This window comes from Lepus europaeus, chromosome 14 (assembly GCF_033115175.1).
Source record: "Lepus europaeus isolate LE1 chromosome 14, mLepTim1.pri, whole genome shotgun sequence".
In the NCBI taxonomy this organism is placed as follows: domain Eukaryota; kingdom Metazoa; phylum Chordata; class Mammalia; order Lagomorpha; family Leporidae; genus Lepus; species Lepus europaeus.
The window spans coordinates 22229193-22243993 of record NC_084840.1 but is presented as its reverse complement, the minus strand read 5'-3'; the positions used below and the strand labels follow the sequence as shown (position 1 = coordinate 22243993).

General features: G+C 42.2%; 1 protein-coding gene across 1 annotated transcript in view; it reads right to left on the bottom strand.

Moving 5' to 3' along the window:
* The window catches only part of CR1 (complement C3b/C4b receptor 1 (Knops blood group)), a 122772-nt gene that overhangs the window by 36819 nt on the left and 71152 nt on the right, over positions 1–14801 (bottom strand). Inside the window, 9 exon segments of the mRNA XM_062210757.1 lie at positions 957–1042; positions 3324–3426; positions 3512–3688; positions 4732–5130; positions 6990–7075; positions 9522–9621; positions 9861–10040; positions 11939–12157; positions 13575–13660. Coding sequence (XP_062066741.1) covers positions 957–1042; positions 3324–3426; positions 3512–3688; positions 4732–5130; positions 6990–7075; positions 9522–9621; positions 9861–10040; positions 11939–12157; positions 13575–13660 — 1436 coding nt within the window.

The window sequence follows — 14801 nt, the reverse complement described above, 5'->3', positions numbered from 1 at the left end:
GATAGTTGTAATAGTCTCCCGATCTGAACTCTCAGACATATCCACAGATTTATTTGGCTCCACATGCCTTTTGTGTCCTTTGTTGATTTCTTAATTGAGAACAATGATTAAAAAAAAAAAAAAGAAAATGCCAGGAACATTTTTGCCGTGTGGCCTTGTATCAGAGTCCCATGTACAATTAAAGTTCATCCCCTATCTATGCACACTGATAGTCAACTAATTTTTATTAATGTCCACACAGTTCTTTCTCAGAAAGGACTTCCTTATTTAAAATTGAAACTTTATTCTTTTCCTGGAATTCCTTATCCCCATTCACATAACTATTTTATTGAATTTCCTTGCATTTTTTTCTTAATAATACTTGGTATTATTTGGAATTTTTTTGTTGGCTTGCTTGCCTTTATCTGTGCACAAAAATCTAGACAACATGGGAGCAGGGATGTTGTCTGTCTTATTTACAGATGTATTCCTACTGCCTACAGACCGCCTCACACAATAGGTGCTCAAAAACCTTTTTTAGAAAGAGTGAATATATGACTGAAATGACAATTAACGAAAGGATATAAAAGTTGAACATGATTTTACTTTTGACAGGAAAGAAAAAGGAGAAATGTGGCAAGGCAAATGCCATAAATTTATTTCTAAACACAGTCCTCCTCATTTATAGCACATATAAATATTTTATGCTCATAAATATTTTATAGGATGACACCCAAAACATTTGATGCTCGGGTTTATTTTCCTCAGAAACATTCCTCATAACTATTCCAACAGAGAACTATTTCTATCAAAAATAGACATAAACAGGGGGGCAGAAATATAATTTCATGGGTGAAAACGAGAGAGAGAGAGAGAGAGAGAGAGAGAGAGAGAGAGAGAAAGAAGCAGGAGAAGGAGGAGGAGGAAGAAAGAAGCAAGAGTGAGCTCCAGGTCTGAGCAGGTGCTCGCCTACTCACGTTCACACACAGGCACGCTGCTGTTCCAAAGGCTTCTTGTTCCCACCAAGACACAATGACTATCAGAGCTTCCCTTTAAATGGAACCTGAAGAACAAAACCAGCAGCAGCAGTGAGCACATCATTTCTTTTTTTTTTTAGAAGATTTTTGTTTAATGAATACAAATTTCATATGTACAGCTTTTAGGAATATAGTGGTTCTTTCCCCATTCTCACCCTCCCATCCCTACTCCCATCCCACCTCCTGCTCCCTCTCCCATTTGATTCTTCATTAAGGTTTGTTTTTAATTGACTTTATATACAGAAGACCAACTCTATACTCAGTAGAGATTTCAACAGTTTGCACCCACACAGACACACAAAGTAGAAAATACAGTTTGAAAACAAGTTTTACCGTTAATTCTCATAGTACACCTCATTAAGGACAGAGGTCCAACACGAGCAGTAAGTGCACAGTGACTCCTGTTGTTGATTTAACAATTAACACTCTTACTTTTGACATCAGTGACTACCTGAGGCTCTTAACGTGAGCTGCCAAGGCTATGGAAGCCTCCTGAGTCCACAAACTCTGTCAGTATTTAGACAGGGCCATATGCAAAGTGGAAGTTCTCTCCTCTCTTCAGAGAAAAGTACATCCTTCTTTGACAGCCCCTTCTTTCCACTGGGGTCTCACTCACAGAGATCCTTCATGCAGAACAGTTTTTGCCACTATATCTTTGCTTCCCATGCCTGAAATGTTCTCATGGGATTTTTCAGCCAGATCCGAATGCCTTAGCAGCTGATTCTGAGGCCAGAGGAGCCATCATTTCTCTCTTCTCTTTACTGAATAATCTCAGCTTCCTCCCCAAGAAGTCCTAAACTCATTAGCAATTGGACTCCTAAGCAGCTCGTTTGGTTCCTCACTGGCACAAGATGGGAAACCAAATCATTTAGGAGAAAGTACAGCTTCCAGTGAGGGAGAAATCAACAACTGGTAAAGCTGAGTAACCAGACAGACACCATCACCCCCCCCCCCCCCAACCCCCAGCCAGAACAGAAGAAAGAACAGAAAACACTACAAGCGTTTCCTTGGACTGGCCTGGGCTTTGGGAGGTCACCTTTTCCCTGACTGCCCTCTGAAAGCCCCCTCAGAGGAGACACATTTCTTTTAAAATTTATCATTTATTTTCATTGTATTTGATGAGAGAGAGAGAGAGAGATAGAATGAATATCTTCCATCTGCTGATTCACTCCCCAAATATCTGCAACAGACAGACTGGAGCCAGGAACTCAGTTTGGGTTTCCCATATGGGTAGGAGGGACCCAAGTACGTAAATCATCACCTGCCGCCTACCAGCATGCACATTAGCAGGAATGTGATCAAAAGCAGAGCCAGGACTCAAACTCAGGCACATTCTGTAAGGGATGGGGGCCTCCCAAAGGGAGTCTTAACCACTGCACCAAATATCCACCCCAGAACTTTATCTTCTAATGCAAAATGTAGCTTTCCCCCTTTTGAAGACAGCAGATCAGGAAAACAGCCACTGTTTTGGGGTGGCAAATTACTAGGAAAGATATCAGAGGCTATGATTTTTGCCACTGTATCCTTTAATTATTGAAAGGCAAAGCCAAATTACCCTAGGAAAAAGAGAAAAAGTTGAGAAGGGAGGGCTCTTGGAAAGAAATCATCCCCAAAGGACGGGTTTATTGTCAGATCAATGGCTCCTGAGTTGTCGCCGGGTGTTCATTGAGTGACTGGAGTTTTATGTCAAGGAGTCCTTAAAATAAACTGAGAACAACTGCTCTGTGGTCAAGGTGTTTTTTATCTGCCAGTGGTCCTGGGACATAAAAAAAAAAAACCCAAGAGCATTTGCTGCTCTATAGACTGATGATATCCCCTGAGACGTGGACATCAGTCTTCATGCTCCCTCCAACACAGACTAACACTCATTAAATGATAAATACTTCGATGTTTACAACTTCTACTTACTATTTCATTCCTATCCCAAACTCCACTATTAATCCATTTAAAAGTTTTGTGAAATAATCTTTGTACGGTATTTATCTTATATGTAACTTTCTCTTTTACATCAAAGTTTTTTTTAACAACCCCCTAGAATATTTGTCTCTTTATGCCTAGAATACTGCTTATCCATATACTTAATGTTTCACTATGGAGTCAAGATCTGTTGTATTTTTGCTGTTCATTATATTTAAACATCTATTCATGTTCCATGTGATTCTTACCGTACTTTCCAATCATTGTTTTAGATAGTAGTCTTTTCTATTCTTTTCCACTAGTTCAGTCCCCCTTTGTGGATAAACTCCCATTATCCAGGGTCTCAACATCCAGCACTAAGTCCCTGGTTCTGTGTTGGGTCACACTCACCCTTCATCACAGACAAAGGACACTTTTGCTCCAAGCTGGAGATTAAGTGGAACTAATATGTGGCCATTCGGGAGTTGGTCCAGGAACTGATCACATGATTTCACTAGGAGGGAAAAGAAAAACAGGAGTAAGACTGTGGTGTGGAGTGCACAGAGATCGATCTGGAAACCAAACAACGGTCTGAGCACCTGCACACGTTGGGGCCTGAGGGTTCCAGTCTCCCTGGGGTGTACAGCGTACAGAAGCAGCCCCTGTGAGGTCGTAGCCGGGCTCACAGCTGTAGATTACTTCCTGCCCGGGAGAGAAGGCATCCTGGTGGCTTGGGGTGCGCTCACCATGCAGGATTTCTGGAGGCGGCTGACACACTGGGAAAGGGACAGATCCAGAGTTCTGGTAAATCAAGGGCAAATATCTTCCTAATCTCTATGCTTCCTAGGTTGCCTGAGGATCCTACTTAGGGGTTCAGGCATAACAGTGGGAGTCAAATGATACTTCACTCTCTCACTTCACTGATTTAAAAATTAATAAAGAGGACATGTAGCCCAAGGTAGAGAAAGAGAACCTAGCTTTCCCCAAAACTAAGTTCCAACTTACTTATCAGTCCCCAAGCACTGAGATTCCTTCTCCTAGCTCTGGCTATCCAGTAGAGTTATGAGTATTGGTGCATTCTTCACCTACATATCTCATTGGAAAACAATCGCAATTTTTGGTTTCATTGTTCAGGTAATGACAAAGTTGCCTGAGCCTAAATCTATTGAATGGATTTCCCCTTATCTGTCATTGTACTCCCGTCATGAAGGTACAGCGATATATTCCTCTTTTATCTCTGTATCTTTTTGTTCTCCCAGCTGCTGTCTCAGTACTTGCACAAGGCTGACATGAGTTGGTAGTTATAGGCTCTGTCCCTACGTTCCAGCTACAATGCCTACCAGTCCACTGCTAAGCAAGCAATTTCAGCAAGCTAACAAGGACAAAAGCCACTGAGTCAGTCAGCCCTGTACTCAGAGGGCGTAGTGCTTAGAATCTGACTCAAGATCTGCCTTCATTTCTAATCACTGTGGTAGGTGCTTATGGCACCAGAACCCATTTAACAACAATCAAATCTATACTTAATTAGAGATGAATGGAAAATCTGTTGGACTTTAAGTTGCTTTCACTCTTTACTTCAGATTCTTAATGATAAAATGTGGGAGGTGAGAGGCAGGTATTTGGCACAGCAGTTAAAAGTCACCATTTCATGACACCCACATCTCATATCAGAGCGCCTGGTTTGAGTATCGGTCCCTTGGCTTCCAATCCAGTTTCCTACTAATGCTCACCCTGAGAGGCAGCAGTGGGTGGCTCAAACTCTTCTCCCTGCCACCCACATGGGAGACCTGTAACCCCTCCTATGCCCCAGGAGACTCACCCCTGGAGCAGTATGGCAGCTCAGGTTCCCATTTGTTTAGAGCTTTGCACAGCACTTGGCTGGGTCCTTGCATGACAAAGCCAGGCTGACACTTCAACTCCACGATTTCATTTAAGGAATACAAGTTCTTGTGATCAGTTACCATGATTGCGTTTTCCACGTCTGGAGGTGTGCATTTATTAGGTTCAATGCACTGAGGAGGGGGGCCGCTCCAGACGCCAACCTGATCATCATGGCTGGTACAATATATGGAGGGCTCCCCTATGAGGTCAAACAGCTTTCTGCTTCCTACTCCAGCTTTGCAAAAATAGGTCACCACCATTCCATATAGAAATTCTTCTCTGTTGGTACTGTAGAAATCTCCATTGGCAATGGCTGGGGGTGGTGCACAAGGAATACCTGGGAAAAGAACAGCAAGTTAAATAAATTTTGATTCCTTAAAGCTATATTTAATTATGAAATTTGGTAACTTGTTTATTTTTTTAAAAAAAAATGAACTCCATTTACCAAAAAGTCAATATTTATAGTATAGCTGTTATCTGATCTTTGCTAATATGCACACATGATTTTATATAATTGCAAATTAATTAGGTTACCACAATATTCTATGTATTGCTCTTTTTGGTTAATATTATTTCAATAACTATGTCCTTCTATAGTCCACATATTTACTTCTCATTTTAAATGCAAATCTAATTGTGTTATTTCACCATTGTTGATTGAATTCTTTCTATATAGAAGGCATTCAGTTTTATTCTCTGTTATGAATATGGTAAAGCATGTGGTATAGCATCTTTATCAAATAAGTGAAAACAAAAACTGTGGCAGAACTAATACAGAAGACTAATCACAAATATGCAATATTAAATGTAATAAGCATAATAATTATAGATCCAGAAATACTAAAAAGATCTGAATTCCTGGATTAAAGGCATGTATTCAGTTTAGGGTATTGATAAAGATTGTATGCTGGCCTTTTCACCCTCCCCCCAATGTGTTTCAAAGTTGTTGATTTTCCTACACCATCTCCAAATCCTGGCTTATATCTTTTTACATGCTTTGTCCATTTTCCATTGCTCATTCCTCTATGCTCCTCAAAGTTTAGGAAGTTTCCACACAGCTCACAGGGGACATGGCACCACTGTTCAGACAATGAACCAGAAGAAGAGAGAGATGCTCGCACACGTGTATGATGAGATCTGATAGGAAGAGCAGCCTGCACACACGTATTATGCTATCTGATAGAGCTGTCAGGGAGGAAATGAGGTTCCTTTCTCTAAATTTGTTTGTTTATTTATTTATTTATTTATTTATTTTTTGACAGGCAGAGTGGATAGTGAGAGAGAGAGAGACAGAGCGAAAGGTCTTCCTTTTTGCTGCTGGTTCACCCTCCAATGCCCGCTGCGGCCGGCGCATCGTGCTGATCCGAAGGCAGGAGCCAGGTGCTTCTCCTGGTCTCCCATGCGGGTGCAGGGCCCAAGGACTGGGGCCATCCTCCACTGCCTTCCCGGGCCATAGCAGAGAGCTGGCCTGGAAGGGGGCAACCAGGACAGAATCCGGCACCCTGACCGGGACTAGAACCCGGTGTGCCGGTGCCACAAGGCGAAGGATTAGCCTGTTAAGCCACGGCACCGGCCAAATTTGTTTATTTCATTGAAGAGAATAATCTTCAAACTGGGAAATGTCCAGCCAGCAAAAGGAGAAGTTTGGGGCTATTTAAAACAAGCTGAGGGCCGGCACCATGGTGCAGTAGGTTAATTCTCTGCCTGCGGTGCCAGCATCCCATATGGGCGCCAGTTCTAATCCCAGCTTCCCCTCTTCCAGTCCAGCTCTGTGCTATGGCCTGGGAAGATGAGCCCAAGTCCTTGGGCCCCTGCACCCACATAGGAGACCCAGAAGAAGCTCCTGGCTCCTGGCTTCAGATCAGCACAGCTCTGGCCGTTGTGGCCATTTGGGGAGTGAACCAACGGAAGGAAGACCTTTCTCTCTGTCTCTCCCTTTAACTGACTGTAACTCTACCTCTCAAATAAAATAAATAAAAAAATCTTTAAAAAAACCCAAGCTGAAGACTATATTTTAAATGCAATTATACGAAGTGAAGGAAACACCAGATGGATCTAGAAGGTTGGAACACTCTGATCAGTTATAAGAATATAATTATACTCTGCAAATATTGGAAGGAGACCATTCCCAAGAGGAATGAGATTTAGTCTTTGTAATTCCAGGTGGGATAAATGGTGAAAGAGATTTCAACTAACGTTCACAAATTGGTGGCTCCGCCCCCCATTTGACAGTATTGCCTGAGAGGACACATTCGGCAGATGTTTGGCCAAGGATTCGGTACCTAAAAGCAAAAAATGGAAAATAATTATTCTGTACACATTCTACCAACTTTCCTACAGCATATACATGTGGCAAATCTGAAACATTAGAAAGTGGGAGAAGGTATAAGGCCTAGCCTAAACTTCACATGTTGTATCCAGCTTTTCTCATTTCTCTCTCACCATTGAAAGTGATGCTGCTTCTCCACTCCAAATGCTAACCAGGCCTGACCCTGGGTAGCTTCCAAGATCAGAAGAAATCAGATGTGTTCAGGGTAGTATGGCCATAGATGAGATATTTTTTCCCTAGCTCCTCATGGTCACATTTGCTTCTTAGTTCCTTGACTACATTGTGGGTTATACTAGGCACTAGAATAAGATTTCTTTTTAAGATGTGAACATTTTATTCAGCAATCATATCCTGAATTTACAATGAGAATGCAAAGGCATGCATGGAACATGAGGTATATGCAAGGAGTTTTATAACAACAAAAATGAGAGCAATCTAAAATACATCAATGGAGAATTAGTCAAATAAATTATGATGCATATCCTCAAGAGAATATTATACAGCCATTAAAAATAATAAAGGTGGTTATAATAAATACAAAAGTAGGTAGGACTTATTTGAATAAGTATTAAATACAGAAGAAACAAAATAAAATTAGATACATTTATTTGTGAATATATTCACATTGATCCACATAAAGATCAATACAGAAAATAGTTTCCAAGATATTTAATCAGTTGCTATATGGAACATGTGAAATTTAATAAGCAATTTTAGTTTTAGTTTCTTTTAGCTTTTCAGCATGGCATATTGTTTGTGCCTATGTTAAGATATTTTTAAAAAATTTATTTGGAAGGCAGAGTGACACAGAGAGAAGGAGAAAATCAGAGAGAAAGAGATCTTCCATTTGCTGGCTCACTTCCCAAATGGCTGCAAGAGCCAGGCCTGGGTCAGGCTGAGACCAGGAGCCCAGAATTCCATCTGGGTCTCCAACATGGGTGTACTTTGGCTATCTTCTGCTGCCTTCCCAGGCTCATTAGCAGGGAGCTGGACTAGAAGTAGACCAGACAGGACTTGAACTGGCACTCTGATACGGGATGCTGGTGTCTCAGGCAGCTACTGAACCCACTGCACCACAATGCTGGCCCCAAGTAATTTTCTTCTTAAACTGTTTTTCTCTCAAATTATTGTTGCCATTTTTTTGTATGTGCACACACACATACACGCAACGAATGAGTAACACTGCTGTGTCATTTCATTTGAGGCATGTTTCTTGTAAAGACCACAAGATTCGATGGGTCATGATTCTATTTAATGACTTTGTCTTTCAGCAGGAAGATTACAGTAAATTTACTGAAACAAATGATACACTTGATCTTGCCTCATCACCATCCTGTTCACTACCTCCCACATTTATTTCACAATGTCCAAAGATGAGGATGAAACAATGACTAAGACCAATCTCCCCAAACACAAGGGGGCCTATTTCTTAGAAGAGACAGATACACTCCTTGCTATTCCTTTTCCTTCTCTCATTTGCTATATGGACAAGATATGTTCAACTCCTCTTGTTGTTTTAATAATTTGGAGTTAATGCCCTATCTTTTTCCATCAGGACGTTCTTTTCATACATATATGTGTCATATGTGTGTGTGTGTCCACAAAAAGATACATTGAACTTTTGTATCCTGGTCTCTCAATGTGACCTTTGTCTGGAAATAGTCTTTGCAGATGTAATGAAGTTGAGGTTATTAGGGTGGGCCCTAATCCAATATGACTAAGAAGAGAGAAGAGAGAACTTTGAACATGAACTTGCACACAGAGAATACTGTGTGAAAACAGAGACGCACAAGGAAAATGGCTATGTGACGACAGAGATTGGAGTGATGCTGCCACCTGCCAAGGATGGCCTGGAGCCACCAGGAGCTGAAAAAGGCAGGGAGCATCCTCCCTAGAGAGCTCAAAAGAAGTATAATTCTGCCAATACCTTGATTGTGGACTTCTAGTCTCCAGAATAAAGCTCTAAAAAATATGCTATTATAAGTTATCAATTCTGCGGTGCTTGGACACAGCAGACCTGGCAAACTCACAGCACTATAGTCAGGAATATTTGTCTCCTAAATGGCTGCCCCGTGAGCTTCCTTTCTCCCAGCAGTGCCTACTCTGCGTTAGGCCCTTAGTGGGCTTGCACTCACCCTCCCCTCACTTCCTCCTCTCCCTCCCAGTGAACACCTGACGTGTCTGGTATGCACTGCCTTCCCTGACTTTCAGCAAGGATGTAGACGTTTCTCCTGAAGGTATCCTTGTGATACCTTTATTCACTTCAATCAGGAGTTAAACACCTAAGCCTTTTAAGACCAGATGGTAATAGCCTACTTGTCCTCTCTGAGATGTGACTGGAAGGTAATATTTCTGTATTAGGGCTGTTCTTATACCTAGAGCTGTTGCTGCCAACTCACCCTTGATTGCAAGAATAATTAATTCTAGCTCCAAACTTGATATCTGTGATGACATGTACCATTCCATTCTTAGGATCTGGAGGGTTTTCACATGATTTGCCTACGAGAAAGAAGCAGAATGTTGGAACCAGGTAGAGTAATATGAGGGTTTTATTTGTTTGTTTAGTATAAAATGTCTCCACCTGACTCTTGCTTACTAATGAGCCAGTGCAGTTTTGACAGTTTCACAGGTTTTGCCACTTTGAGGAAACTTCCCAGACAGCTTTAGGATCAACCACTCTTAAGTACCCCAAACACCTCCCTGACAGACATAGGAGAGGTCCAGCACAGGCTACTCACGGGCACAGACGTCTTTGGGCCTTGACCAGACCAGATCTTCTAGACACTTAATAGAGAAGGGCCTTCCCAAGTACCCAGCACGGCATTCGTACTTCAAAGATGTCCCAATGGGAAACTCAAATTCGTTGGTTTGGGTTTTCAGTTTGGCAAATTGAAAATGTTCCGGGGCTTTACAGTGACCTGGAGATGAAGAAATGAGGACTATGTGAGTGATCCCAAAGTGGCCAATGATTTTCACTCTTGCTGGATTTGAGGCCAGAAGAAAACAAATTTTTTAGCTATTGGCAAATAGTTTCCTTGTAGTTTTTGGAGGGAAAGTTCCATAAGTACATGGCCCTCAGGAAATATACCGCCTGGAAGGCTAGTCTGCTATCTGGTCTTTCTGCTCACATCATTTAGGGCAAAGGTAGCTCCAGTTCAGTTTTTCACCTTTTTAGGGAGCCATGAAGCATGCCCCTTGCCAAGTTACACCATTCCTGTCTTTTTCCCTTGTAACTTCAACACATCAAAACTCTAACAGAGGGCTCAGTGCATAGATGCAAAACTCATTGTTTCTTGGTACAGGGAAGCTGCCACCCATTTTCTAGGTCTGATTCCCAAGCCAGCCCTTTAAACAAAGAGGAAACAAATAGCAACTCCTTAAAACAAGACAAACAACAAAAACTAGAATCCTCATTATAAGGGAACATTTTGAATTAAATTCTGGCTTTAGATCCATATCCCCATGGCTCAAGAGCTCTAGGCCCAAGGATTAAAAGCTTACTTTGGATTCAAATTACCTGAGGTCAGAAAGGTATTCAAGCTTGGAAAATAGGAATAATTTCTACCTGGTTTTAGCAAAACTATCTCTCTTGGCTTCTATTTCGGTGTCTTCCATCTTCCTTCTAATTATCTAGTCAAGCAGTAAATGACATACTAGAACTAATGCTGTGTGTGGACCATTCTCTGTGAGAAGATTTATGAACTTACTTCTCATTTCTTGACCATAATTGAATTTTTCTTATTTCTTATTTTCTTCAGGGAAACTTTATGTATCTATATTACTCATTCTTTACATCTGAGAGCTGGAATGTTAGCTCTACTAGCTTCCAGTGCATGGAGTGTATCTCATGATAAAACCTGGCATCCCAGGGCAACTCACACATGACATTGGTGTGGCAGGTCTCCAGTCCGAAATACAGCTTAATCAAACTGGGGGTGCAATCTGAGAATAGGGTTCTGATCCAAAAGTATCTACAACCTGAAGATTGCCTCACTCTGTTGATTCAACAAAGCGGGACCAGGTTATATGTGTTTGTAAATGCGTACCCCATAAAGAAGCCATAATGTTGGAGAGGGATGGTGAGAGCAAAAATGGGTTCACAGTGACTATTCCTTTTAGAATTGCTCTTCTCTCCCAGATTCCTGCAGTGGTCAGTGTGTTAAACCAGGCCTATGGTCTCTCCTACAATTTGCTTCCTCTTTCCTCTCTTTACTGCCTGAACGTGGGTGTCTTAGTGGGGGTTGATGTCTTAGTCATCCTTCTCCAGAACTACCCAATTTCTTTATCTTGCATTTTCCCTTTGCTTTCTCTCTCCACCAAATGGGAAGTCTTCAAAGGCTAAAGCAAATAACCTTCGTTTTAATTCAGAATTTAGCTCAAGGAGGCCAAGGGAATCTTTGTGGCTTGTTGACAATGCAGTCCAGTTTTCAAAGAGAATATACAGCAGTCTCTGGCCAAATAGGTTAATACAGAGATTTTGCCTGGTCTGTGCATCAACTCCAAAACCTGTGAAGATGCTTGACTTATGCTGTCTGAGATTCATGGAGACTTGTTTTTAATTCCTATGACTGGCAACAATGTTCTTTCTAACTAAGGACCTTCACACCATCTGCCACCTTGACCCTTCTAGCATTCTCCCCAGCAGCAAAGGATATCAGAAACTTCTGTGTTGCCTTCTTCTAGAACCAGTTATTACTGGCTTGGTGTTTGTGTCAAGGGAACACATAACTAAATACCACACTGTAATTATAGGCATGCAGAGGGTCTGGTTTAGATATTCTGAGTCCATTTGGGATGTGCAAAATTGTGCACTAACCTGGACGTCCACAGCGAGGGGCAGGGCCACTCCAAATCCCATTCCCTTGACCATCACTCATGCAATGGATGGTACTCTCCCCCATGAGGCTGAGGGTCAGTCCTCCGTCGGGGTGGGGGTCACATGTGTAAGTTACTGCTTTTCCAAAGGGAAAGACTTCCAAAGGTTTCCCTGTGTGTCTCCCATTGAGGATGGCTGGAGGACTCGGACAAAAGATTTCTGGAAAGTAGATGGGTTTCATCAAGAGACTTTACCGGGGGGTTCTGCAATCATAGAATGCTGCGACTGGTGCCACTTAAACAATGATAAGGAGATAAAAGTACACATGAGGCCTTTAATGAGATGGACTAAATAAGATCTCAATCAAAGTTGTTGCAAAAGTACAAAAGAAATGTGCCTATCCTGAATCTTCCAGATCATTACATTTTTTAAATTGAGTATCAAAACATTTAAAGAAGAAATAGCCACTTTGTGGAGTCATTCATTCATTCAGCATCTACTAACTGAGCACTTAATCTGTGTGACCAATTAAACAGGACCCTGGTGACAAGGCAGAAAAGAGCACAGACAAGGTCTTTGTCCTTCAGAGAATTTACATTCTTGTACCAATCATCTTAAATAGTTGAAGCCTTTCCTCGACAACTTATTGATATTGATCATCAATATCGATCTCAATGATGACTAATTTTTTTTTGACAGGTAGAGTTATAGAAGAGAGACAGAGAGAAAGGTCTTCTTTCCGTTGGTTCACTCCCCTAATGGCTTCTACGGCCGGAGCTAAGCCAATCCGGAGCCAGGAGCCAGGTGCTTCCTCCTGGTCTCCCATGCAGGTGCAGGGCTCAAGGACTTGGGCCATCCTCCACTGCCCCCCCGGGCCACAGCAGAGAGCCGGACAGGAAGAGGAGCAACCAGGACTAGAACCTGGCACCTGTATGGGGTGCAGGCGCCAGAGGCAGAGGATTAGCCAAGTGAGCCACGGCACCAGCCCCAAATCTCAATGATGACTATTAAAATGAATTGAAATATGCACAGTCGTAGTAAAAAAAAACTAAATGGATTCAGACTGCTTTGCTTTTCAAAATTTCTGGGTCTGTGTATGATTTATTTTCTCTTACTTTCTGCAAGATTTCAAGTTGTTCTTTCTGTTTTCTGAGTATCAGTGTAGAACAGTCCCTTCCTCACTTCTGATTGACATTTATAATTAGGCTTGGAATATGGAAGAAGCTGCTTAAGTGAGTAAGCATTGCGAAAAGACAGAAAGCGTGGGTAGTACAATCAATAATTGAGCTCTCACGCATGACACTCCAACAGCCACTGTCATGTTGCTTCAAGGAAAGGAGAAAGGGAAAAGGAAAAGAAAAAATTTGTCAAAGCTTCGCATTTTCTAATCTCTCTTGTCCTGGTGGAAACCACACAGGCTGTGTCATGTAGAACACATAATTCCAAAAGACTCAGCTGACGGTCCCCAAGCCAGGAGGTGCACACAGTGAATCACAACAAGGTGCTATTAAAATAAGCAATTTCTATCAGCCTTTCAGACTAGAAAATAGAAGAAGCAAAACAACAGAGGCCATGGATCAAAATACTAAACTAATCAAGGAGAGAGATGGGCCTGAAATGATATTCCTCTACTCACGCTCACATACAGGAACACTGCTATTCCAATGGCCTTCCATCCCAACCAAGACACAGTGACTGGAAGAACTGCCTTTTAATCGGAACCTAAAAAAGAAAATGGCCATGAATAGGCAAGTTGTTTTGGTCAAAGTGCCATTCAATTTGCAGTCTGAGACTCAGCCAAAAACTCAGGATTTTGAGAATCTGAAACCAGCAGGTGGCAGAGTCCTTTTGGGAAAATCACAGCCTCTGGGAAGGGAACAACACAGAATGGTAAAGCACAGTGACTTGGTCACATGGTTGTCCTGGCTTGGCTGAGGAAGACAGCCACGGTGCAGCTGCCATCTCTCTGACCTTGGACTCAGTGTCACTGCTCATACCGTGAGGAATCTGGTAAACTCATTCACTGTCATCGCTGAAGACCTGGGCAATATCCCCCTAATGCGATGTTAGACAAGCAAGGGAAACAGCTCCCATCTTGGACTGGAAAAGCAGAGTAATTGGAAAGATGACAGAGGTTGTTCTTTAGTCTCTATGTTTGCGTTGGCTGTGAAGAGGGCTCACAACAGCAAGGTGGGCTGGTGAAGAGTAAGTGAATATTCTAGGGGAAAAGGGAAAGAAATGACACAACCACTTTTTATGAAATCATCTAAAATTTGCAATGCACATTGGGCCCTAAATCTTATTAGGTGCTGGTAGTTGGTGGCTGCCAAGGATTCCTTGGAACATTCTGAGAGCAGGAGCTTTGTTGCCCATGGTTGATAGTTCCCAGGCAGAATTATGCACACTGTGAAAAGTGCTAAATTCAAAAAACCAAGGCAATAACCTCTGCTAGAATATTAGCACCAGCCACCATGATCCCATTTCAGAGTCCAAGGCCCATTACTAACCAACCATGTGATATATGATTGGGGTGTTTCGAAGTTTATTCTTGGGGCTGACACTGTGGCATAACAGGTAAAGCTGCTGCCTGAAGTGCCAGCATTCCATATGGGCACTGGTTCAAGTCCCGGCTGCTCCTCTTCTGATCCAGCTCTCTGTTATGGCCTGGGAAAACAGTAGAACATGGCCCAAGTCCTTGGGCCCCTATACCCGCATGGGAGACCTGGAAGAATTTCCAGGCTCCTGGCTTTGGATTGGTGCAACTCCAGCTGTTGTAGCCATTTGGGGAGTGAACCAGAGGATGGAAGACCCCCCACCCCCATCTGTAACTCTGCCTTTGAAATAAATAAATAAATAAATCTTT